Below are 26,719 nucleotides of genomic sequence, written 5' to 3'. Positions count from 1 at the left end.
AATGAGTATTTCTGTCATAAAATCATAAATTTGTGTGTGTGTGAGAGAGGGGAACATTTCTGAGGTCACCAAGTCATAAAAAGAAAAAATAAACAAAAGTTGCAAATTTATGACAAAAACACTCAAAATATTGAGATGTTTTTTTGTCAAAATAATTTGTAAATTTATAGCCTTTAAATCTCAGAATATAATTTTTCATCAGATTTAGAGTTTAGTTTTTTCCGCTCCTTAAAATATATGCCCCCCCGCCTTCTTTTCACCTATAATGGCACAAATACACTGTTATAAATCCCCCTATTTAAACAACTGTAGAAATTGTCATTTTTGCTCGACTTAAAATTTTAGAGTTAGCACTGCTGTTATAAAGACAAACGCTTCCAGTGTTCGAATCTTATCAGGTTTGAAAAGGCACTTTTTCACACCTCCATCAACTCTTTGTACAATCAAACCAATTTATACACACACACACACACACACACACACACACACACACACACACACACACACACACACACACACACACACACACACACACACACACACACACTCTCTCTCTCTCTCTCACTGGCCATGGCGGCCTGAAGATGTCGATGGTGGCTGCAGTTTCTCAGACTTGCGGTCTTTGCTTTCTGTGTCTGACGAGGAGTCGGAATCTTGAGCCTGTTGTTGCTGCATCCACATGTCGGTATACAAACCTCCTTTTAGCAGCAGCTCGTCATGTCTTAGATGACGAGAAACCAATTAAGGTTCAGCTAACAGAACATACTGTACAGACATAAGAATAAAAGACACTTACCCTCCGCGCTCGGCAATCCGACCTTCACTTATAACCAGAATCTGATCTGCTCCGATGATGGTCGATAGCCTGTGTAACGCAAAAACAACAAGGAGCAACACAACCCAGACCAATTTATTGCTTTCTTTAAACAAGATGGGAGCTGAAAAAGCCCTGACATGGAAAAATAAAGTGCATGCCTCTTACCTGTGAGCTACAACAATTGTGGTCCGATTTGCGCAGACTTTAGCCAGTGAGGTCTGGATGTTGCGTTCTGTCTGTGTGTCCAGGGCGGACGTAGCCTGAAGCAAAGTTAGATATAATCACTTTAGGATAAATAAAAGTGAAACATGGTTCTGAAACTCATCCAATTAGGTAAAATCTGAATAAGGACTCATTCATAGCAAGCTAAAGAAGAAAGGGCAATATGACAAACGTAAAGCTACAGTGTGTAGGACTTAGTGCCATCTAGTGGTGAGTGATTGCAGAGTGCATTGCTGTTGCAGTGACGGTTTTGATTCTCCTCATGTTTTTGCTTGTTTGGTGATGTAGATCCACACTACTTTGCCTTCTCTTGTGATAAACGTGTGTGATAATGAGGTCTCATTGGGCTACTGTACGAACATAACAGCTTCCATGGTGGGGGGGGCGCTACCATGGAGACATGACGGGCTCATTCTAAGCTCACATAGATTCATTGCTGCAGGTAAATATACACAGCTATACTCCATTTCTGCTAATAAAGGCCCCTAAATCCACACATTGCAGCTTTAAGTCTATTCATAAATGAGTTCGTCTGTGATGTTGTTACTTCATCCAGCAGGATGATCTGTGGCGCTTTGAGGATGGTTCTGGCAATAGCCACCCTCTGCTTCTCACCTCCGCTAAGCTTCAGACCTCTTTCACCCACCTGTGTATCATAACCTACCAGAGAAAAAAATGCAAGCTGGTGATAAAAAAAAAAAAAAAAAAAAAAAAGGGATGTGGAAAAGTGAAGAATGTACAGTTGGTTTGCATAAAGGTCTTCAGACTAAGGGGTACGTTACCTTCAGGGAAAGTCATGATTTTGTCGTGGATATCAGCAGCTATGGCTGCCTCCTCCACTTCTTGGTCGCTAGCAGAGATGCGACCGTAGCGAATGTTGTCCCGGATATTGTCGTTGAAAAGCACAGTGTCCTGAGGAACAACACCGATATGAGCTCGCAGAGATGACTGCTTCACCTGAGGGAAGAGCAAACAAAATGTGTCACCGTCATCAGTATTGTCACTTATTGCTAACTGCTGATGGAAAACACCAAACCAATATGAGAAAAACTTATAATGTAATTTCTAAAGCTGTGGCTGAATTAATATACAATTAAGCAATAAAATACATTTTAAAATCTGCTGCTTGTACTCGCGATCTCGTTCTTTCGGTCATGAGCCAAATCTCATGACCATAGGTGAGGATCGGAACGTAGATCGATCGGTTAATCGAGAGCTTTGCCCCCCTACTCAGCTCTCTCTTCACCACGATGGTCCGATACAGCGACCGCATCACTGCAGATGCTGCACCGATCCGTCTATCGATCGCACACTCCATCCGTCCCTCACTCGTGAACAAGACCCAGAGATACTTAAACTCCTCCACTTGAGGCAAGGACACTCCACCGACCTGAAGAGGGCAAAGCACCTTTTTCCGGTCGAGAACCATGGCCTTGGATTTGGAGGTGCTGATTTTCATCCCGGACGCTTCACACTCGGCTGCAAACCGCCCCAGTGCACGCTGAAGGTCCTGATTTGACGAAGCCAACAGAACCACATTGTCCACAAACAGCAGAGACGAGATTCTGTGGTTCCCAAACCAGACCCCCTCTACACCCTGGCTGCGCCTAGAAATTCTGTCCATAAAAATAATGAACAGAACCGGTGACAAAGGACAGCCCTGGCGGTTTGACTTACTACTGGCAATGCGAACCAAGCTCCTGCTGTGGTCGTACAGGGACCAGATAGCCCTTAGCAAAGGACCCCGGACCCCGTACTCCCGGAGCACTCCCCACAGGATGCCCCGAGGGACACAGTCGAACGCCTTCTCCAGATCCACAACACACATGTGGACTGGTTGGGTGAACTCCCATGACCCCTCGAGCACCCGATGGAGTGTGTAGAGCTGGTCCAGTGTGCCGCGACCAGGACGAAAACCACACTGGTCCTCCTGAATTCGAGGTTCGACCATCGGTCGAATTCTCCTTTCCAGTACTCTGGAATAAACCTTATCGGGGAGGCTGAGGAGTGCGATCCCCCTATAGTTGGAACACACCCTCCGGTCCCCCTTCTTAAACAGAGGGACCACCACCCCGGTCTGCCAATCCAGAGGCACTGTCCCCGATCGCCACGCAATGTTGCAGAGGCGTGTCAACCAAGACAGTCCCACAGCATCCAGAGACTTAAGGTCCTCAGGACGGATTTCATCCACCCCAGGAGCCTTGCCACCGAGCAGCTTTCTAACCACCTCGGTGACTTCGGCCTGGGTAATGGATGACTTCGCCTTTGAGTCCCCAGTCTCTGCTTCCTCTTCGGAAGACGTGATGATGGGATTGAGGAGCTCCTCGAAGTACTACTTCCACCACCCGACAACATCCCCAGTCAGGGTCAACAGCTCCCCACCCGCACCGTAAACAGTGCTGGTGGAGAGCTGCTTCCGCCTCCTGAGGCGTCGGACAGTTTGACAGAATCTCTACGAGGCCGATCGATAGTCCTCCTCCATGGCCTCCCCAAACTCCTCCCAGACCTGAGTTTTTGCCTCTGCAACCGCACGGGTTGCGGCACGCTTGGCCTACCGGTACCTGTCAGCTGCCTCTGGGGTCCCACCTATCAACATAGATAAGTAGGACTCCTTCAGCTTGACGGCATCCCTTACTTCCGGTGTCCACCACCGGGTTTGGGGATTGCCGCCGTGACAGGCACCAGAGACCTTGTGACCACAGCTACGAGCGGCCGCATCGACAATGGAGGTGGAGAACATGGTCCACTCGGACTCCATGTCTCCAACCTCCCCCGGGATCTGGGAGAAGCTCTCCCGGAGGTGGGAGTTGAAGACCTTGCTGACAGAGTGTTCCGCCAGTCGTTCCCAGCAGACCCTCAAGATACGTTTGGGCCTGCCAGGTCTGACCGGCTTCCTCCCCTCCCAGTGGATCCAACTCACCACCAGGTGGTGATCGGTCGACAGCTCTGCTCCTCTCTTCACTCGAGTGTCCGAGACACGTGGCCGAAGGTCAGATGATACGACTACAAAGTCGATCATCGACCTCCGGCTCAGGGTGTCCTGGTGCCACGTGCACTTATGGACACCCTTGTGCTCGAACATGGTGTTCGTGATGGACAAACTGTGACTAGCACAGAAGTCCAACAACTGAACACCACTCGGGTTCAGATTGGGGAGGCCGTACTTCCCGATCACCCCCCTCCAGGTCTCACTGTCGCCGCCCACGTGGGTGTTGAAATCCCCCAGGAGAACAATAGAGTCCCCAGTTGGAGTGCTATCTAAACCCCTCCCAGGGACTCCAGGAAATCGGGTACTCAGGCTCCTTCCCCCCCAGCGAGGTGACATTCCACGTCCCAACAGCCAGGTGCTGTGAGCATGGACCGGGCCACCCGCCCTCGACCGCCACCCAATCCTCTCTGCAGGTGGTGAACCCACAGAAGGGCGGGCCCATGTCGCTCTTTCAGGCTGAGCCCAGCCGGGCCCCATGGGCTAAGGCCCGACCACCAGGTGCTCACACGCGAGCCCCAACCCCAGGCCTGGCTCCAGGGTGGGGCCCCGGCTCCGCCATACCGGGCGACATCTCGGTCCTTGATTTTTTTTTTACTGGTCATGGAGGTTCTGAACTGCCCTTAGTCTGACCCATCACCTAGGACCTGTTTGCCTTGGGAGACCCTACAGGGAGCACAAAGCCCCTGACAACATAGCTCCTAGGATCATCTGGGTACGCAAACTCCCCCACCATGATAAGGTGGCAGCTAGAGGGGGAGCACAACAAACTTAATAAACATAAAATGAGCAGTTTGTGAACAAGCTCTCAAAATTATATATTATTAGGATTCAAGCATGGATTCAAGGTTGGTAAGGTTAGACCTTACTTGTGTGAAGCACCTTGAGGCAACTTTGTTGTGATTTGGCGCTATATAAATTAAAATAAATTAAATTGAGATTGAAAGCATCCGGTGATCGTTGGGTTGGGATGTTCCTAATGTATTTGTATTTTTTCTGTCCGTTTTTGGCCATTAAAACCCTTAAAAGGTACTTTTAAGTCTTAAAACCTCCACAGTTGCTTTCCTCATTGCTTCGCAGATTAAGAGTTCTGCATGCACAAAACGTTCCAGTGCAGAACTGATTGACTGATGATCTGAGCCAAGGTAGGCCAGTTTTACACTGTTTGTTGCACTCTGTGTTGTTCTTAGCATGATTTTCAAAATGATTTTGAGAGGAAAAAACAAACAAACAAAAAAACAGAGTTTATTATTATCTCCCTGTCTCATCTCAGGTCCTGATTGTAAAGCCCCCCCCCCCCCCCCACACACACACACACACACACCCCGGTGTTTCTGGTGATTGCTGTCCTTGTACAGACCCTTGCTGACATCCTGGGTATGAGAAGTCTGTTATTAACATTTTTTGCCTGTGTTTGGATGACCCTCTGCTGCCTCCCTTTGAAAGACCGGTACCATCCCGGACTGTTCCTGACACTGTAAAATAACGAACTGTGGACTCAAATCATCCGGTCTGTTCTTTGCGGTGGGGTCACGCCTGTACTCACTGTTACAGTGACCACTGCGTGAAGTTTCAATAAAATCCACAAACTGTCTTTAAAAAAAAAAATCTCTATACATTCAATTCTATTGTGATGTCATGTGCTTTGATGTCAGCAACCTACTTTTGATATATCCTGGCCATCTATGCGAATGCATCCTCCCTGAACATCATAGAAACGGAAAAGGAGTCGAATGATTGTGCTTTTCCCAGACCCCGATGGCCCAACCTATGGACAAGAACAACAAAGTTATAACTTCATGGTGTTGAGATTATCTTTTTTTTTTTTGTTTGGTTGTTTAAGACTGACAGCTTAACTGTAACGTGAAGGGCAAATCTTGTCTCAAATTAGTGCCACAAACTTACCAGGGCAACAGTTTGTCCTGGATCTACAGTGAAGCAAATGTCCCTGAGAATCTCTTTGCTGTAAAACAGGAGGGAAACCTAAGTGCTGCATCTTCTAACAAAATGATAATTTTGTTTCTGCACTGGTAAAGGGCGTACGACTTTTGTTAGCAATAACTCAAAAACAATAAATGCTACCACCATGTAATTCATCAAATAAAAAGACCACATAACAAAAATGAAATAATGAGGCAGTAGTTAACTGTGATGCACCAGATCAATAAAAAAACAACAACTTTGTTTTGCCTACATAATACATCCAGTTGGTGTGCTACCAACTGGATGATTCATGCAACTTGACAGCAAACAAGATGACAACTGCGGGTATAAACATGCTACCAGTACATTAGCAAATATATGACAAAATATATAACTGAACAGGTAAGTAAAATAAAAAAATAATGAATTGATAGAGTGTGTGACTGGGGATGATGCCAAAACTTATTGTCAGTACTGCAAATTAGTGAAGATGACCTCAAACCACTATTCCAGAATGTTTTTAAACCTTTGCAACACCCATGTTTGGGAACATAGCTACAGAGTGCGTATCAAAAGGGCCTCATTATATCATCAATTGTTTCGAAACACTACAGTCAGTGGAGGGTGTCTATATGTCACTAATGCATAGGTTACTTACATTAGATAAAATCTTCACTCAATTCTCATCATGCTAAGGGTAGGTGATGGTCTAGCAGTTAAGCTGTTGGGCTTGAGACCAGAGGATCCTCGTAGGGCTGAAACGATTAGTTGAGTAACTCGAATAATTCGATTACAAAAAATGTTCCGAGGCAAATTCTGTCTCGAAGCTTTAAAATTGTAGTACATATGCCAGGCCTGTGTGTGATGCTGTAATGTCCCCACAAAAACAAACAGAAGAAGACTAGAGCATGCGCACAGGCCGCGTAAGTGCTAATCAAATTAGCACAAAAGCTACAGGTTTCCAGCGCGACACACAGAGTGAAATAAAGCCTTTTAGGAGAAAGACAGTCCACGCTGATCATCTGAAATGGCTTACTGCGCATTTAAAACGAAGCAGTGTGTTTGTCTATTGTTAAAAAAACACTGTTTCATCCGCTGCTTGCTCTCCGCTCTACGTCGGGAATGGCTATTTGCGCGGCGGCTGGCTGCTGCCTCTCTCTGCCCGGTCTGAGAGCCTCACATCATCGAGTTACAGCTCCGTCCCCGGCCACACTGACAAACAGTCTCTGGAAGAAGTCCACTCTTTCTTCTGTGTTTTGCTCAGACCCGCACTCAGTGCTTCGCTTTTTAATTTTTTTTTCGCTTTTTTGGGCAACACACAACACTTCACAAACACGGTAACTCAAATAAAATAATAATAATAAGAAAAACAGTGACTGCTGAATCGCAGAGAAAGAGGGATAAAAAAAAAAAAAAAAAATCACGCAGGGAGGGACTCAGTCTACCAACCTAAAAAAAAAAAAAAAAATTTACCCAGGAAACCAGAAAGGGATACATTAAATCTGACAATCTCCGTGACATTGTACCATTGCTTAGGGAGAGCTCTGGAGTGTTGATCTATTAAAACGCCAAAGTACTTTTTATCCAACTACTCGATTAATCACCAGAATAATCGATAGAATACTTGATTACTAAAATTGAGTATTCTATCGGTTTGATAGCTGCAGCCCTAGATCCTTGGTTCAAATCCCAGCCTGACCATAAAATCACTAAGGGCCCTTGGTCAAGGTCCTTAATCCCCGAGTTGCTCCCGGTGTAGTGAGCGCCTTGCATGGCAGCACCCGAACATCGGGGTGAATGTTAGGCATTATTGTAAAGTGCTTTGAGCATCTGATGCAGATGGAAAGGCGGTATATAAATGCAGTCCATTTAACATTTTAGAAAATAAACGTCAACTAACCCGTCTGTGTAGCTGAAATACACATTCTCAAAATCCACTTTTCCAACATCATAGAGATTTCCTGCATTTACATCATCTTTCACCTGCAAAATTAGATCGTAAATAAAAGCCAGACTCAAATTACACCACAACATATAGAGTGAAAACATGTCAGATACTGTTTCTAATGTACCTCTCTCTCCTCTTCAAAAAGTTTAAACATGCTTTCCATGTCAATGAAAGAAGTCTGGATCATTCTGCAGTGAAAAGAACATTCAAGAACTGAAAAAATGTTTAACATTTATTCTTATGGGACCACATTTAACAGGTTCTGTTGTAAAGGTATCAAAACAGTTTTTTTTGTTTTGTTTCCCCACTTACCTGTAGTAGGTTCCAAACCAGTTGAGTGGAGTGTAAAGCTGAACAATGTAGGTGCCAAACAAAACGAAATCTCCAACCTATGATCAGAGGATTAAAGTGGAAACTAAAATCTGAAGAGCTACAATGTATACTCAACAAAAATATAAACGCAACACTTTTGGTTTTGCTCCCATTTTGTATGAGATTAACTCAACGATCTAAAACTTTTTCCACATACACAATATCACCATTTCCCTCAAATACTGTGCACAAACCAGTTTAAATCTGTGATAGTGAGCACTTCTCCTTTGCTGAGATAATCCATCCCACCTCACAGGTGTGCCATACCAAGATGCTGATTAGACACCATGATTAGTGCACAGGTGTGCCTTAGACTGCCCACAATAAAAGGCCACTCTGAAAGGTGCAGTTTTGTTTTATTGGGGGGGGATACCAGTCAGTATCTGGTGTGACCACCATTTGCCTCATGCAGTGCAACACATCTCCTTCGCATCATCCGTGAAGAGAACACCTCTCCAACGTGCCAAACGGCAGCGAATGCAAGCATTTGCCCACTCAAATCGGTTACGACGACGAACTGGAGTCAGGTCAAGACCCCGATGAGGACGACGAGCATGCAGATGAGCTTCCCTGAGACAGTTTGACAGTTTGTGCAGAAATTCTTTGGTTATGCAAACCGATTGTTCCAGCAGCTGTCCGAGTGGCTGGTCTCAGACGATCTTGGAGGTGAACATGCTGGATGTGGAGGTCATGGGCTGGTGTGGTTACACGTGGTCTGCGGTTGTGAGGCTGGTTGGATGTACTGCCAAATTCTCTGAAACGCCTTTGGAGACGGCTTATGGTAGAGAAATGAACATTCAGTACACGAGCAACAGTTCTGGTTGACATTCCTGCTGTCAGCATGCCAATTGCACGCTCCTTCAAATCTTGCGACATCTGTGGCATTGTGCTGTGTGATAAAACTGCACCTTTCAGAGTGGCCTTTTATTGTGAGCAGTCTAAGGCACATCTGTGCACTAATCATGGTGTCTAATCAGCATCTTGATATGGCACACCTGTGAGGTGGGATGGATTATCTCAGCAAAGGAGAAGTGCTCACTATCACAGATTTAGACTGGTTTGTGAACAATATTTGAGAGAAATGGTGATCTTGTGTATGTGGAAAAAGTTTTAGTTCTTTGAGTTCATCTCATACAAAATGGGAGCAAAACCAAAAGTGTTGCGTTTATATTTTTGTTGAGTATAAATAGAAACTATGACATTAGGAACTGCAATGGAGAACATAGAATTATACAACCCCTGGCAAAAATTATGGAATCACCGGCCTCGGAGGATGTTCATTCAGTTGTTTAATTTTGTAGAAAAAAAGCAGATCACAGACATGACACAAAACTAAAGTCATTTCAAATGGCAAATTTCTGTCTTTAAGAAACACTATAAGAAATCAGAAAAAAAAATTGTGGCAGTCAGTAATGGTTACTTTTTTAGACCAAGCAGAGGGAAAAAAATATGGACTCTCAATTCTGAGGAAAAAATTATGGAATCATGAAAAACAAAAGAATGCTCCAACACATCACTAGTATTTTGTTGCACCACCTCTGGCTTTTATAACAGCTTGCAGTCTCTGAGGCATGGACTTAATGAGTGACAAACCGTACTCTTCATCAATCTGGCTCCAACTTTCTCTGATTGCTGTTGCCAGATCAGCTTTGCAGGTTTGAGCCTTGTCATGGACCATTTTCTTCAACTTCCTCCAAAGATTTTCAATTGGATTAAGATCCGGACTATTTGCAGGCCATGACATTGACCCTATGTGTCTTTTTGCAAGGAATGTTTTCACAGTTTTTGCTCTATGGCAAGATGCATTATCATCTTGAAAAATGATTTCATCATCCCCAAACATCCTTTCAATTGATGGGATAAGAAAAGTGTCCAAAATATCAACGTAAACTTGTGCATTTATTGATAATGTAATGACAGCCATCTCCCCAGTGCCTTTACCTGACATGCAGCCCCATATCATCAATGACTGTGGAAATTTACATGTTCTCTTCAGGCAGTCATCTTTATAAATCTCATTGGAACGGCACCAAACAAAAGTTCCAGCATCATCACCTTGCCCAATGCAGATTCGAGATTCATCACTGAATATGACTTTCATCCAGTCATCCACAGTCCAGGATTGCTTTTCCTTAGCCCATTATAACCTTGTTTTTTTCTGTTCAGGTGTTAATGATGGCTTTCGTTTAGCTTTTCTGTATGTAAATCCCATTTCCTTTAGGCGGTTTCTTACAGTTCGGTCACAGACATTGACTCCAGTTTCCTCCCATTCGTTCCTCATTTGTTTTGTTGTGCATTTTCGATTTTTGAGACATATTGCTTTAAGTTTTCTGTCTTGACGCTTTGATGTCTTCCTTGGTCTACCAGTATGTTTGCCTTTAACAACCTTCCCATGTTGTTTGTATTTGGTCCAGAGTTTAGACACAGCTGACTGTGAACAACCAACATCTTTTGCAACATTGCATGATGATTTACCCTCTTAAGAGTTTGATAATCCTCTCCTTTGTTTCAATTGACATCTCTCGTGTTGGAGCCATGATTCATGTCAGTCCACTTGGTGCAACAGCTCTCCAAGGTGTGATCACTCCTTTTTAGATGCAGACTAACGAGCAGATCTGATTTGATGCAGGTGTTAGTTTTGGGGATGAAAATTTACAGGGTGATTCCATAATTTATTCCTCAGAATTGAGTGAGTCCATATTTTTTTTCCCTCTGCTTGGTCTAAAAAAGTAACTGTTACTGACTGCCACAATTTTTTTTTCTTGATTTCTTATAGTGTTTCTTAAAGCCAGAAAGTTGCCATTTGAAATGACTTTAGTTTTGTGTCATGTCTGTGATCTGCTTTTTTTTCTACAAAATTAAACAACTGAATGAACATCCTCCGAGGCCGGTGATCCATATTATTGCCAGGGGTTGTATAAACCAGCACCTGTGGGCATGAAGACAGTTAACAGCTATGGCTGTCTGATATGTGACCCCAATGATCTTAATCCAAATGGTTTACCTTGCCAGGGCAGTTATGGAATCCACCTAAGACCCCCATCACACTCAGTACGAATGAGCACAAGCCGAGGTGACTCAGGCAGAATGTACAAAAACCCACGATTCTTGCCATGTCTGGGGGAGAATAAGAATTGCGGAGGGCAGCCACCCAAATACCCAGACTGCGCACCGACCCACCCTGACTGATTCCAAACGTGGTACAAATGTAGATGGAACAGAGTAATTGTACCTGGACAGCTGCCAGATTGCAGTACGCACAATAAGAATGCACTTACAAGCCATAGTAGAGAAGCTTGAATCTTCGACTGGACTGGGTTGCTTGACGTGAGGACGTTTCGCTTCAAATCACAGAAGCTTCCTCAGCTACAATTCTTGCTCTGGTAGTCTTACAAGCCACACTTACAAGCCACACAATTGTGGTGCGGCAGGATATTATCCAGCAGCACTCGAGGTGCACTCGTGGTGCGTTCAAGCGCATTCATGACATTCGGCCGTGGCAGAAACATGCCGAACACCCTGCCCCCCAAACGCAATCAGAATGTCACAAATGCCATTTTAAGGCCGTCTGATTGTTTAGAATGCAGTCAGATGGCACTTCAACTGCTGTTTGATATTTTTCCACTTTGAACTGCCCCACAAATGTTTTGAACATGTGCAAAACATTCAAGGGGGCCACATGACTGTGCCTGACTGTTTAGACTGCACTCAGAATACTGTCTGACAGCCGTGAACGCACTTTGACACCTCCTGAATGTGGGTCGAATTTTCATTTGGATGGGATTTGGGGTCATTCAGCCTATCAGTGTGTGAGACATTTGGTCCAAACCAAGTTGAGAAAAATCAAATTCCTTGACAAAATGAATACTTTAAAGACAATTCTGGTGTAATCCTTCATTGACATCACAAGTTTGGTAGAAATCAGCAAAAGGACTCGAGTTGGCCAACAGACAGACAGTCAAATATGACCTTGACCCCAATGACTGACCTTTGGCAAATGTGGTCACCTGAGCAATTCCATAACCCACCAAAATGTGTGTCAAGTTTGGTGGACATTGTTTGTAAAAAAAGTAAATATTAGAATTTTGACATCTGACCCCAATCACCTTGACCTTTGCCAAAACAAATCCCTAAGGACAATTCACAGGTCACGTTACATGCACACAGCAGGCTTAGTGAAAACTGGGCCAAGTACATCAGAAGAGTAGTGGAAGAAACAAAAATGTTTCTCAAATTATGATTTAAAATGTGAAGCTTCTACACTTCAGAATAAAAAATTTAAACATGAAGGAAAAACAAATAAGTAAACTAATAAACTAAGTCTGATCTTCAATAACTCATTATCTTAACACAATAGTGACTCAGATATTCACTCAAAAATGAGCCTCTTAATAAAAATATCAACAAATGTCTGATCACATTAATACCTGAAACTTTCCTTCAGTCACAAAATAGGCACAGAGCAGAGACCCAGCAAGAAGACCTGATCCGATGATGAGGTTCTGCGTCTGGTTTAGGAGGGCCAGGGATGCCTGGGTCTTCCACTCTGACAACTAACACAGGAAGACACACAATGATGACAAGCCTTAGACATTCTTAAAAGATTTGTTTCCCATAAAATGGTAACTACAAAATGTGCCAGCGCCACAGCTCTCTGGTTACACTCTGCTCCATCCAGGAGGTTGGTCTCACTGCAATTTGTCAACAGGATCTCAAAAAAAAACCCAAACTAATTTTAATGCAATTCGGTAGTGAGGCGGGGCTTAATTCAAGGAAAGATTACATTCTGGTGCAGATCATATGTTCAAATGCTGATGACACTTATATGCTCCTTGGATTGATGATCTGCATTGCAGTTTCAAGCAATCAGGAGTACAGATCAAAGGTGAGTGAACGATAACAGACGTTGGGTGTCATCACAGTTGCAGGAAATCTTAACAGCAGACTACATGATGTTGAGTCAGTCTTGTTTTTGAGATAGTCCTGAGAGATAATGCAGTGCTTTGAGCTCTGCTTGACAGTGTGGGTCCTGTTAAGATCAGAAAACTGGCACCTGAGAGCTGTTTCAAAGTCTACGTACAACATGGTAAAGACTACAACAGTTTAGTGTACTTTTGTGATCAACTGTTTGTGTGTGGGGGGAGTTGTACTATAATTATGAGTGCTCCCAAAGATTTTAGAACTGCACTTGAAGGTACAGTAAACTTTACTTCATTCATGTCTGTGCAGGTCTAAATTTACCTCAGACATACCTGATACCAGGGAGCTCAGTGAGTTGAGTTGGGCTACAAATAGACTGAGCTGGGTTCAATTCCTAGTCATGGTACCTGTCTGTGTGCTATAAGACACGTCATCTGCACTGTCTCAGTAAAAGGGTACAGGCCTGGGTTGAGGAAGTAACCAGGGTTGAACTGGTGTTCCATCCAGAGGGAGTCGGAGACTCTCATCCACTCCACAATATGGACTCTGGGGATAAACACCAGCACCGATGGGCCTCTGAGGGCTTATACAGGACTCAATTCTTGTTCTTACCTGATACTTCAAGATGGCATCTTCAAAACGACTGACCTCGTAGTTCTCTGCATTGTAGTACTTCACCTAGTGAAAAGAGAAAAACAAACAAACAAACAAACAAAAAAAAAAGCCATATTTGACATCATTAGAATTTGCAAGAATAATGGTATGGATACCTAATGAAACAAAGGACGAAACAACAAAAAGCTTAAGGTACCGTCTCAAAGTTTAACAAGGAGTCCACAGCCTTGGATTTTGCGTTGTTGTCCTGCTGGTTCATGTCTCGTCTGTACTTAGTTCTCCATTCAGTGATAATGATGGTCAGAGCTGGTGTAAACATTAAACATTCAAGAAGATCAACACGATTAAAATGACTACTCCTATGACAAATACAAGTCAAGGGTACTCACTGAATGAATAAGACTACCTTTAAAATCACTCACACTGGTACCAACCCAAAGTAATTAGTAGCCGGGATAAAAACTAGATCGGGATAGATCGGGCTTCTCTACTTACTGAGGTACAGAGTCATGCAGACAAAGATAATGAGGCCGAACCAGGCGTTGAAATTGGTGATGAAGTAGATGATGGAAATGACGATATCAGCGATGGTTGGGAAGATGCTGAACACAATGTAGCTGTGCAGAAAAACGACAGGTTGCTTTGTCTTCAAATGGGACAGTATAATTTAGGTGACCAGAAAAACAGCACCCCTACTGCATCTTTTAAAATTTCATAGACCTAGCTGTTACCTGAGCAAGCTGTTTATAGAGGTGGTGCCGCGGTCGATGCTTCTCAGCACCTCCCCGGTTTTACGGCCCAGATGCCAGCGCAGGGAGAGAGAATGCAAGTGGGCAAACAGACGCACCTGAACCACGCGGTTTGTAAACTGCTGCACTCGGATCCAGAGGAACGAGCGCAAGTTACTGATGAACCCTGATGAACCTGGAAAGAGGGGGAGGAAGAAGAAGTGATAGGTGTTGGCATCATGATGGGTTTTCTGTGATTAGAAGAACAAACTAAGTACAGATTCACATGCAGGGTTATGCATTCAAAAACTCAAGTCTTACCTGCACCTCCTCCCTGCAGGAACTTCAGCAGGACATAAATGCACACTGTCGTGGCAAGAATCTGCCAGCTGCTCCCATCAGTCAGCTCATTCACTAAGAAGAGGAAAATACATCAAGGTCAGTTAAACCAAAGTAGGACTTTCGTGTATGTGGCTCCACTCTCTGAGTAAGTCTTTACAGGCCCGGAGAAGACCCATCGGGCCGGTGCTCATCTCTGATGTTCTGGCATCCATTCTCTGAAGCCAGGTCTCATTCTTCCCCTGTCTGAACTGTCAATAATAATAATAATAATACATTTTATTTGTATTGCACCTTACATTTCAAAGAAATCTCAAAGTGCTACAGCAAGGATTTAAAAACAGAATTAAAACAGATTTCAAAAACCATTTCAAACAATAAGATATCTAAAAGGCCTTTTGAAATAACAATAAAAACGTCTCCATCTCACTACATGCCCAGAGGAACTGTTTGTTAAAATTAACCGGCTCATTTTCAATAAACCAGCAACAGCACTTCATCTGTATTTTAAAGTGCGGGTTATATGGCTCTTGGGGCTTCTGACCTTAAGCTCAAGTTGAACAGATCAGAGGATACGCACCAGAACCAATGGTGCCTCAGGCTCTATTAGTGCAGCAGGTAAGAGAATATTTAGAGCAAAATCGTGCAAATGCTGATACAAGCACCAAAGTTGGCACAAAAACTCCTTAGACATTACTCTTTTGAACAAACCGACTGGCCACTTGAATTTTCAATAGGTGGCCAGGTTGGGGTCAATTGAAGAATTACACAGGGGTCAAAATTAAAAATGCGGAAATCATTTTGAAAACTACACCACATTATTTGTCCGATCATAAATATTCCAAAAAGGTATAGTTTGGTCTATCTATAACTGAATGATCAGGAGTTATGGGGTAAAAACAGCAAAAATGGTGACAAAGGTTAACCATTTATTAACCATGTATCATGCTTAGTTATCATGTTATGGGGTAACATGTCACATGCCACAGAATCCAATGGATGTTGACCTTGTTTGACCTTTACTTTGGAGACCAAACATTCAACACAATCAAAACTATTCCATTTATTAATCCTATTAGCTCAATCAATAATTTGCATCACGTTTTACCAAAATTGAAGGAACTTTAACTTTTGATCCCTGTACAAACTGAAACTGACCTTTGTACAGGGTCAAAGGTCTGACTGACCTGACTACTTACTCTGTGGTTAGGCAGTTGAATGATTCCATCAATTGTAACCACTGTTGTGATGATATATACACCCCCCCCCCACCACACACACACACAAACATTAATTCCATTCTACATATAATGTACAAATGATATTTGTTTTTGCCACAAATTTCCCCAGAGATCAAACTGAGCACTGATGAATATATACTTTGAGTGTCAGCAAACATGAAGGTTCAAGTTGTTATTTGCATGTGAAATGGCTGAAATGTGTAGAGTAGCTTTATAGATGTGTTGGGCAGTTCTAAGCTGAAGGTGGGCTGGGTGAAGGCAGGAAATCAGAGCAAGCTCTGGCTGGGCGTCCTGGGATACTACGCTACTGGGCTCAGAATGACCTGGTTTGGTTCTTCGGCAACATGTCCAATTTTTACAGGGAGAACAGAAAAGGGGAATCGGAGATACCGAGAACACTTTGCATGCCTGGAATTATGAGGTGATACGCTGGCCAGACACAAGCCAGGCATGGACTGAGTAGGTGCTAGGAGTCTGTGCAAGCTCCAACCCCTCCCCAAATGGTGTGTCTTGAGAGGAAAATGCTACTCGTGTGCGGCTGGGAGAAAACCGTTTGGGTAATCAGCCAAGGTGCACAGTTCCACAGCCTGTTATGGTTAATTAGCAAAAGGTACTAAATAAATAGTAATGACCTTATTTCAGATGCAAAAAAACAAAACTGCAAAAAACAAAATAAAGCACACACAAAGTACCACTCCTACTTCATCATCCACAGAGATGTTTTACTGTAGATATTGTAATATGCCACTATGCTCATTATATTAAACTGCAGTATCAGAAACATTGAATTGAAGCAGTAGCTCTAAAAATTTCAAGCGTAAATCACTCACCAATATTCTTGTAGTAGATTGGTACAAACACATTAACAGCCCTCTCAACTCCCAGCAGCATCAAGCAGAATAAGACCAGCAGCTGGAGGAAGACGTTGCCTCTGGGCCACATGTAAGGAACAAGCAAACGCACTTTCTTGCTAAAATCCTGCCAGGTAGACTGGTTCTCTTCTGTTGTGCCCAACAGTCTCTGAATGACAGACATACATGATATTAAAGAAAACAAGTACTTTCACTAAAATGCTCTGATAGAAACACATATTCAATAGTTTCAGTATTCCAACTACAAACAAGAAATGGATACAAACAAAAAACACACTTTCCTTGGTGGATATAAATGAAAATTTTAACCTTTGCACTGATTTTCGAAGACACAGACAAGGTGCCCCCCCCCCAAAAAAAAATCCGTAAACAAATGTATACAAAATAAACCATGGATTACATAAAGGACGCACATTTTAAATGTACTCAACAAAAATATAAATTCAGCACTTTTGTTTTTGCTCCCACTTTCCATGCATTGAAGTTGAGAAAAAAACAACAAAAAACAAAGATTTTTTTTCCATCGACACAAAAGGCTAATTTCTGTTGGTTTGTTCAAAAATTTGTTAGCCTCTGTGTGCGTGATCACGTCACCTTTGCTAAGATAATCCGTCCACTTGGATGGTGTGGCAGATCAAGATGCAGATTAAATAGAATGATTATTGCCCAAGTGTTCCTCCAACTGCTAATAATAAAAGGCCACTTTAAAATGTGCAGTTGATCTTGAAAGATTATCAGTTGAAAAAGCAAGAAGGTGCAAAAATTAAAGCACATTTATATTTTGCTATATTATATCTGTATGGGACAAAATCTGTTCACAATTCTGCTTCTTTTGCAGTAAATTAATCCAGACTAGACATGGGGCGATAACCGGTTTCACCCATGAAAAAGCCACGGTATCAAAACCACTAAAACTTTCCATTATACCATCCCTACGGTATGAGCGGGTTATGAGAATTCTTGACAGGTAGAGCGGAGGCGGCCGCTGCCGCCCTTTCCCCTGACGCGCACCTCTGTCTCTGTTTACAGACAGGCAGCTAATGTTAACTAGCTCTGCATCATGGCTGAAGGAGGCGAAGCCTGCACTGAACTTTTCCCTCCGTCTAAAAGGACCAAGTCGGATTTTTCATTTTCTGCAGAATAGCCCTTTCAAGCCAGAAACGGTGGCAACAAAGCACCGTAGCTATGGCCTGTGTCGACGCGAAGCGATTTAAGATACCCGCAAAGGATTACATGGAAGGAGTAAACTTTATCCCATCCTTGTGTAGCAAGCTGGATGGCCTTAATGATGTTCAGATGGTGGTTTGAGTGCAGCTAATTGGGGCAGGAGAGTGTTTGTATAAAACAAGGTAGTGTGCGCTTTTCTCTCTCTCTTTTTGGAGATTGACTGCAGGTGTCTGGACATGTTCACTTCCACGTTCCCGTGAAGACAGGTAGGCATCGGCCACAGCAGCAGGCTCCTTGAGGTGTGTATTGAGTGTTTAAGGAAATGGTTTTGTTGTTTAGAGACCTCTGTGTGGGCTGTTGTTGGTGGTGCACTGCTGAGTGTTTGTGGTGCCGTTGACGCTTTGGGGCGGTGTCGAGTTACAGCCGATTGCTGTGACGGACGGTTCGGTATGTATAGCGGGAAGTTAAGCTCCTCTTTCAGATATTTGTTATTTATGTCTTTAAAATGTAGGATTTTGGACAGAGCTGTGGAAGGAGGCCCTGCTGCTTTGCTCTGGTGCTCTGCTGGAAAATTTCGGTGGATGTGCCCTGTTTGCTGCGGCAGCTTTACGTTCAGTGTAGACAACTGGAAAACTGACAGCTTCAAGCTGACAGCCACACCGGGCTGCATGATGCAAGGGCGCCCTCATGTGGCTATAATCAGTAGTGTTTTAAATTAGTATTTATAAAATTGTCATTTTAACTAGAAATCTTATCGTTAATAAATTATTTTTTGTATTTTGGGAACCACTTCTTTGTCTCATTTGCAACAAACCCGTGTGTCTTGAGTTGAAGTTATTCAAATTGTCCAATTCCCTGGGTGAAACTCCCAGGGTGGTGTCAGAAGTCCGACATATGTTTATGCATGATTTCCAGTTGTTTTGACGATCAAGAGTAACTTGTCCGCTTTGCTACACTTGAAACCACTGAGAAGTACAAGCAGTGGACTCGAGTTGTGCTTGTGGTCGGCCAACTTTCTCCCACAAACGTATCAAGAAGGACAAATACATCTATTCCAAGCACTTTGTTGGTGAAGCTGGGCCAAGTATTGAGCATCCAGAATTCCGGACCTTATTCCAGCCACGTTTCTCCAAGCAAGTAAGTCATGTTTCCCACAGGGCAGATGCTACATGTCTAAAAGAGTGACTATAATTTTGGTATATACTCTAAAGTTATCAGTGGTATAGGTATGGTATATGCTCGTAGCGGTAGACATCACGTCAATTAGTGCGCCTGAATCACACACGCTTCATATGCAAATAGCCATAATGTTGTTAAAGAACATTTTAAAGCTATACATAATACTGTGGTATTTTTGCCCACGGATATCATACCGGCCCATGCCTAATCCAGACTGTAGAACAGTTGGTTGTGAGGACCGGTTACTTGTGAAGAAAATGCCATTCGTGCTCATTTACCTCTCTGCTGTTCTCTACATCCCGTTCATCTTCATTGATGAGCAGCATGTATGGTCTGCGTGGCAACCCCGGAGCTTTGAGTCCGATGAAGAAAAGCAGCCCGGTACCAGAGTAGCGTATGACCCAAAATGCAAACTGCACCTGAGGCGTTCAGAGGAATGTACAGCGATCAATGCAGTGGAATGGAATCTCAATGTGGAAAGAATTTAATACAGTTGCTTAGGTTTTGTAGTGAGGCCTACAGCAATCACACTGTATAATGGACTTTTTTTTTTAAAGGCATTTTAAGAGCCAGTTTTTATAAGAGACAGGCAGGTTTCTATTAGAGGGTGATTAATGACCCCTTCAGATTTGTCCCCCCAAACTTTTATGGGTAGATGTATGCAAGAAATGAACAGAAATCACATTGTGTATCCTTCATAGGGTCTGCTTTTTTTTCTTTTTTAGGGGGCCCTGGAAATTTAGGGTCAAAATGAGCCAAAATGGCAAAAATCACAAAATTTAGGTTTTCAAATGCTCATATTTCCGTGCGCCCTGAGTGAGCCAAATTTATTTTCATTAGTGTTAGTCTGTCGGATATGGACTCTACAAAAACGTGAACATTTTGGCGGCTGACTCAGCCTGACTGCAGCCCATAGGTGGCGCTGCAAATCACTATTTTTTTGTAAATGTGCACATTTTCACAGGGGCGGTGTGGCGTGCAGCATTAGTCAGCCAAGGTCTTTTTTGCATGTGTTGATTAGCTTTTTTGAAATGTGTTGCAGGCATCCATTTCAAAATGAGCAAATATTTGCACAAAAAACAATAAAGTTTATCAGTATGAACATTAAATATCGTGTCTTTGTGGTGTATTCAATTGAATATAGCTTGAAGAGGATTTACAAATCATTGTATTCTGTTTTTATTTACATTTCACACAATGTCCCAACTTCATTGGAATTAGGGTTGTAGAATGTAAAAATAAATTTGACATCATGAAACAGAAACCAAGCAGGGAACACATGATCAGTACTTTCACATTCAGCTGAAGATAAGTAAACCTAAGCCTGAATAATGACAAATGGAGATAATCAAACTCTGAGACTGTGGCCCAAAGTGAAAGAACACGTGGAGGCTGAATGGAGAAACCTGGACCTTCAATAGAACACGTTACTAAACCAGTTTGTTATAAGGTCACTATAAAGCTTACATTCACTACACATACTCCCTCAGCCTCTATGTGATGAGAGCATTTAGGTTTGATCACGCACCTGTTGTTGCACTTTTTCCAGGCCCCACCACCAGTGAGGACTGTACCACGATATGAAGGCCAAGTTTTCAACCGAGAATGCCCCAGCCCAGAACAGCAGGAGAACTGTGCTGTGGCCCCTTGTCCGGTCCATCACCAGGACCCGACCTCTCTCCAGCTTAAGCAGAGCTATAGCCCAAGTCCAGGCTATCACTGAAAAGCACCCATAGAGCATTACATAACCTGGCAGCTCCCCTTCATTTGCAGCCTGCCACACCATTCCACTGAGGAACTGGACTAGGAGAAGGAAGGAGATAGCCAGCTGGAGAATGTAGAGGCGGGAGCGTGGGATGAACTTGGGCTCCATTGCAGTGCCATATCTTTGGTAGCATATGCAGTGGATGGTGCCGAGGAAGAAGGAGATTGTGAGCAAGATGGTGGGGACCAGGGTGAAATAGAAACAGGGGGCGATGCCTTCATCCACCCAGGTGTGGGAGATCGAGGAATTTGCTTCACAGTAGCTCTGAACAAACACCATGACTGCAACAGGGGAGAGACAAATGATTTCAAACATGGGCCAAGCACATGTTAGCAGGTTAAATACAACCCCTGGCAAAAATTATGGAATCTTTTAGACTTTTTTAGACCAAGCAGAGGAAAAAAATATGGAATCACTCAATTCTGAGGAAAAAATTATGGAATCACCCTGTAAATTTTCAGCCCCAAAACTAACACCTGCATCATATCAGATCTGCTCGTCAGTCTGCATCTAAAAAGGAGTGAACACACCTTGGAGAGCTGTTGCACCAAGTGGACTGACATGAATCATGGCTCCAACACGAGAGATGTCAACTGAAACAAAGGAGGGGATTATCAAACTCTTAAAAGAGAGTAAATCATCACGCAATGTTGCAAAAGATGTTGGTTGTTCACAGTCAGCTGTGTCTAAACTCTGGACCAAATACAAACATGGGAAGGTTGTTAAAGGCAAACATACTGGTAGACCAAGGAAGACATCAAAGCGTCAAGACAGAAAACTTAAAGCAATATGTCTCAAAAATCGAAAAATGTACAACAAAACAAATGAGGAACGAATGGGAGGAAACTGGAGTCAACGTCTGTGACCGAACTGTAAGAAACCGCCTAAAGGAAATGGGATTTACATACAGAAAAGCTAAACGAAAGGCATCATTAACACTTAAACAGAAAAAAACAAGGTTACAATGGGCTAAGGAAAAGCAGTCGTGGACTGTGGATGACTGGATGAAAGTCATATTCAGTGATGAATCTCGAATCTGCATTGGGCAAGGTGATGATGCTGGAACTTTTGTTTGGTGCCTTTCCAATGAGATTTATAAAGATGACTGCCTGAAGAGAACATGTAAATTTCCACAGTCATTGATGATATGGGGCTGCATGTCAGGTAAAGGCACTGGGGAGATGGCTGTCATTACATCATCAATAAATGCACAAGTTTATGTTGATATTTTGGACAATTGAAAGGATGTTGGGGATGATGAAATCATTTTCAAGATGATAATGCATCTTGCCATAGAGCAAAAACTGCAAAAACATTCCTTGCAAAAAGACACATAGGGTCAATGTCATGGCATAGGGTCAATGTCAATGAGCAGATCTGATTTGATGCAGGTGTTAATTTGGGGGATGAAAATTTACAGGGTGATTCCATAATTTTTTCCTCAGAATTGAGTGATTCCATATTTTTTCCTCTGCTGGTCTAAAAAAGTAACCGTTAGTGACTGCCACAATCTTTTTTTCTTGATTTCTTATAGTGTTTCTTAAAGCCAGAAAGTTGCCATTTGAAATGACTTTAGTTTTGTGTCATGTCTGTGATCTGCTTTTTTTCTACAAAATTAAACAACGGAATGAACATCCTCTGAGGCCGGTGATTCCATAATTTTTGCCAGGGGTTGTAATTTAAAGACTGTACAACATCAAGAAATACAGTACCAGAACTACTGCAGCTTAAAAAACATCATTTTGAAGATTTTGTTGTAATCAGTAAAGAATCCGAAAATTCACGTCATCCAGGCAACTAGTTGACACACAAAATGCAATACGGCGTCTGACGTACTGCTATAAAAGGTAACCAGGAAACAACTGCAAGAAATTCTAACTAGGAAAGGACTACATGTGTGCAACAAAAACAGCAATGTTAAACAGGCAGAGGGCACATATGAATATCTTGGGAAGTGTAATCATGAGGACTCTGAACATGAATGGAGAAGCTGACATTCGACATCCATGGGTAAGCATGCAGATTTTTCAGTTTGCTTGTATCTGCAGCTTCAGAGAAGAAAACTGTGCTGTCTGGGAACCATTAACACCAGCAAATCACCTTAAACACATACCAGGTAAACAAAACTGCAGTGACAGGTCACATATAGCAGGACTGTCGGCCTTTTTCATAGAATGCATTGCAGTGACACGCAAAATTTCACCCACTAGTCATATCTCGGTCAGCCCTTATTGGTTGTTATGGATGAATGCTTTCTGGGGAGGGAAATCAATCAACCATATGGATAGTATTGTGAGGCTTGGTATGAAACTCATCTAACAATTTTCATGAAAACTGGGCAACATTTGTGGTCTGTGAAGTATTATTATTTTTTGTTTTACTTTTCCATAAAATTAAATGTGGCAGAAAAATGTGGTCTAGCAGAAACTGACATCACAGGGTCCACTAAACCCATTGTGATCCAAGTTATCCAAGTGGTACCGAACTTTTAATAAAGATAAAGTTCAAAAGCTGCATGCATTAAAAATATCTCCAAATTTAACCCAATGATGTTTATAATAACATTTACTTAATCAGGTGGAAACCCACTGAGATCGAATTTAGAAACATAGGCACTGCACAAAAGAATCCCATTCGCAGTCTCGTAAAATAGGCCAGAAGGTGTTCAAAGAAGACAGTCCAGAGAGTTTCAATTCAGAATGGAGAACGTTCCAGTCCATTAAGAGTATTGTAAAGCAGAATCATCCAGTGTGTATAATGCCTGCCAGACAAAGAGGACATGCCCGCTTTGGTGCACAACTCAGTGGTGGGCGAGGCGGCTACAACCAGTGATGAATTTCAAGGCGCAGTCATACCGCAAGGTTAAGTAGACAACTGTAGACAACTGGTTGAGGCACACCTATACACGACATTGCATAGTCCAATAAGGGCAGGAAGGTAGCAGTTATCAGGAGCTTCCGAGCACTTATGGCATGACTTCTAGCTTCACCCTTAATTTGGGTTAGGGGTGCAGGCATGATAGTACCATACACAGTAACTGTGTTACTTTTTACTATACAGTCAGTGTTAACACTGACAGTGATAGACAGAGGGACCATGTTTATATTTCACCTTCTTGAAGATATCTGGCTGGTGTTGGCACAAATCTGTAATGAACACCCAGCTAGTGAAATCTTACCAAGCCAATTCCAACACAATTTTCTACAGTGGTAAAGATTACTTCCAAAAAAAGGATGTGTCTCTCTTCATGAGAGGGATAATTACTTTTCTTCATGAATTACTTCTTAAACTGAAGTCATTAAAACAATTCTTTTTTGTTTGTTTTTAAAGGCCGTTGCTACTGATTCGGTACCGTATGCAAACCATGATTTGCTATCCATTGTTATTTAAACTAGCCAAGGTCATGGATGTGTGAAAACTGGGCAACATTTGTGGCCTATGAAGGATTATTATTATTTTTGTTTTACTTTACCATATAATTAAATGTGGAAGAAAATGTGGTCTGGCAGAAACTGACATAGGGTCCACTAAACTCAGTTTGATCCAAGTTATCCAATTGGTACCGAACTTTTAATAAAGTTCAAAAGCTGCATGCATAAAAACATCTCCAAATTTAACCCACTGATGTTGTTTATAATAACCTTTATTTAACCAGGTAGAAACCCGCTGAGATCAAAACCTCTTTTACAAGGCACAAATTTGTAATGAAAACCCAGCTAGTGAAATCTTACCAAGCTATTTCCAACACAATTTTCTACAGTTGTAAAGATTTCTTCCAAAGAAAGGACATGTCTCTCTTCATGAAGGGGATAATTACTTTTCTTCATGAATTACTTTTTAAACTGAAGTATTAAAACAATTCTTTTTTGTTTGTTTTTAAAGGCCGTTACTACTGATACGGTACCTTATGCAAACTATGATTTGCTATCCATTGTTATTTAAACTAGCCAAGGTCATGGATGACACACAACCTAATGTTCACCCTAAATTTGAGCCTTCTGTACAGCCATGACATCATCATCATGGCCGTTTGTTACTGAATGCTACAGGAGGAGCCACTTTGTTTAATAAATAAAATCAATAAATAAATCCTCAGAACCTAAGGAGAGAGATATTTCAAACTTTTCTGGAGACAATACAAAATTCACACACATTTAAATCTCAGTTTTAGCCACTTTAAATACAGTTTAATTAAAGCCTAAACCTGTCTAGGCGGTGTACAAATTTAAAATCATTTTAAAGCCATTTAAAGCAGTGTAATAAATTCTGTTATTTGTTGAGAAAATTAAAATGACAGTTAAGGCTGACATAATAGCTGATTTAAAGCAGATTACATTTTATTCTGCTTTTAAATGTTTGTGAAGCGCCTTGAGGCGATTACTCGTGATTTGGCGCTATATACGAGGTCTGTCAATAAAGTATAGGTCTTTTTTTATTTTTTTTTCAAAAACTATATGGATTTCATTCGTGTTTTTACGTCAGACATGCTTGAACCCTCGTGCGCATGCGTGAGTTTTTCCATGCCTGTCGGTGACGTCATTCGCCTGTGAGCACTCCTTGTGGGAGGAGTCGTCCAGCCCCTCGTCGGAATTCCTTTGTCTGATAAGTTGCTGAGAGACTGGCGCTTTGTTTGATCAAAATTTTTTCTAAACCTGTGAGACACATCGAAGTGGACACGGTTCGAAAAATTAAGATGGTTTTCGGTGAAAATTTTAACGGCTGATGAGAGATTTTGAGGTGATACTGTCGCTTTAGGGACTTCCTACGGAGCGAGACGTCGTGCAGCGCTCTCAGGCGCCGTCGTCAGCCTGTTTCAAGCTGAAAACATCCACATTTCAGGCTCTATTGATCCAGGACGTCGTGAGAGAACAGAAGTTTCAGAAGAAGTCGGTTTCGGCATTTTATCCGGATACTCTACTGTTAAAGGAGATTTTTTTTTAGTTTTCGTAAATTAATAAATTATTATTATTATTATTATTACAAAGAGTAAAACATTTTAAAACGCAGTTTAGACTAGGTTTGACTTAAAACTGTATCACAAAACCAGTAAAAACAACAAAAACAAGAAAATCTTCACGTTTGAGAAAACGTGACCTCTTTTTAAAGATGACAAGTCTTTTCACGCACTTTTTTTCGCTGAGTCATGGTTCGATGTCGCACTTGATCGAACAGTTTCTAAATGGCTAATGTCAAACAGTGGCAAAGAAAGATGTATTCAACCGACTTCATCATCAAACGGCAACAGCCAGTAAGAATTTGTAAGTAGTAATGCATGCATTTAAAACATTAAGACGTTGCTACTTGCCTGTTATCTTCACGTGAAGCTCAACGATGCAGTGACAGCAACAGTTAGCAACAGCGCTAAAAACGACTAATTACCTGAGTCTCATTCACTTATAAACAACTTTACACAAACCTCAGCTTACAACGTGACGGACGGATAAATAACATTTTGTTGGAATTGCTCGTTTGTTATTCCGAATACCGATCGCTTGTCCTTGCAGAAGGAGGCAGCGTCAACCAGTACACAGAGAAGACGTTTTCAGAATAAATCTCTATACACAGACCATGAGAAAAATTTAAATTCAAGCCACATTTTGTGCAGGGTCTAACAAGAACGAAAAA

At 42.3% G+C, this 26,719-nt stretch overlaps 1 protein-coding gene across 2 annotated transcripts; it reads right to left on the bottom strand.

Annotated features, from left to right (window-relative positions):
* abcb6a (ATP-binding cassette, sub-family B (MDR/TAP), member 6a) lies at nt 1-26,719 on the bottom strand. Of its 2 annotated transcripts, none has more exons than XM_034177413.1 (20): nt 26,400-26,719; nt 20,858-21,375; nt 19,608-19,748; nt 16,942-17,131; nt 14,853-14,945; nt 14,535-14,727; nt 14,299-14,420; nt 14,000-14,109; nt 13,801-13,866; nt 12,696-12,821; nt 8,209-8,285; nt 8,021-8,084; nt 7,849-7,931; nt 5,931-5,988; nt 5,689-5,793; nt 1,822-1,996; nt 1,587-1,699; nt 983-1,077; nt 797-865; nt 1-721 (listed from the first exon to the last, which is right to left on the bottom strand). In XM_034177413.1, exons 2-20 carry the CDS (start codon nt 21,371-21,373, stop codon nt 562-564), a joined length of 2,556 nt encoding a protein of 851 aa, XP_034033304.1. In that variant the 5' UTR covers nt 21,374-21,375; nt 26,400-26,719; the 3' UTR covers nt 1-561. The 2 variants fall into 2 exon arrangements, with proteins under 2 accessions (XP_034033304.1, XP_034033300.1); XM_034177409.1 differs by having other exon boundaries at nt 2-721; nt 20,858-21,382; nt 26,401-26,719.

Source organism: Thalassophryne amazonica, chromosome 1, assembly GCF_902500255.1.
Source record: "Thalassophryne amazonica chromosome 1, fThaAma1.1, whole genome shotgun sequence".
Classification (NCBI taxonomy): domain Eukaryota; kingdom Metazoa; phylum Chordata; class Actinopteri; order Batrachoidiformes; family Batrachoididae; genus Thalassophryne; species Thalassophryne amazonica.
This window is presented reverse-complemented; position numbering and strand designations above follow the sequence as displayed.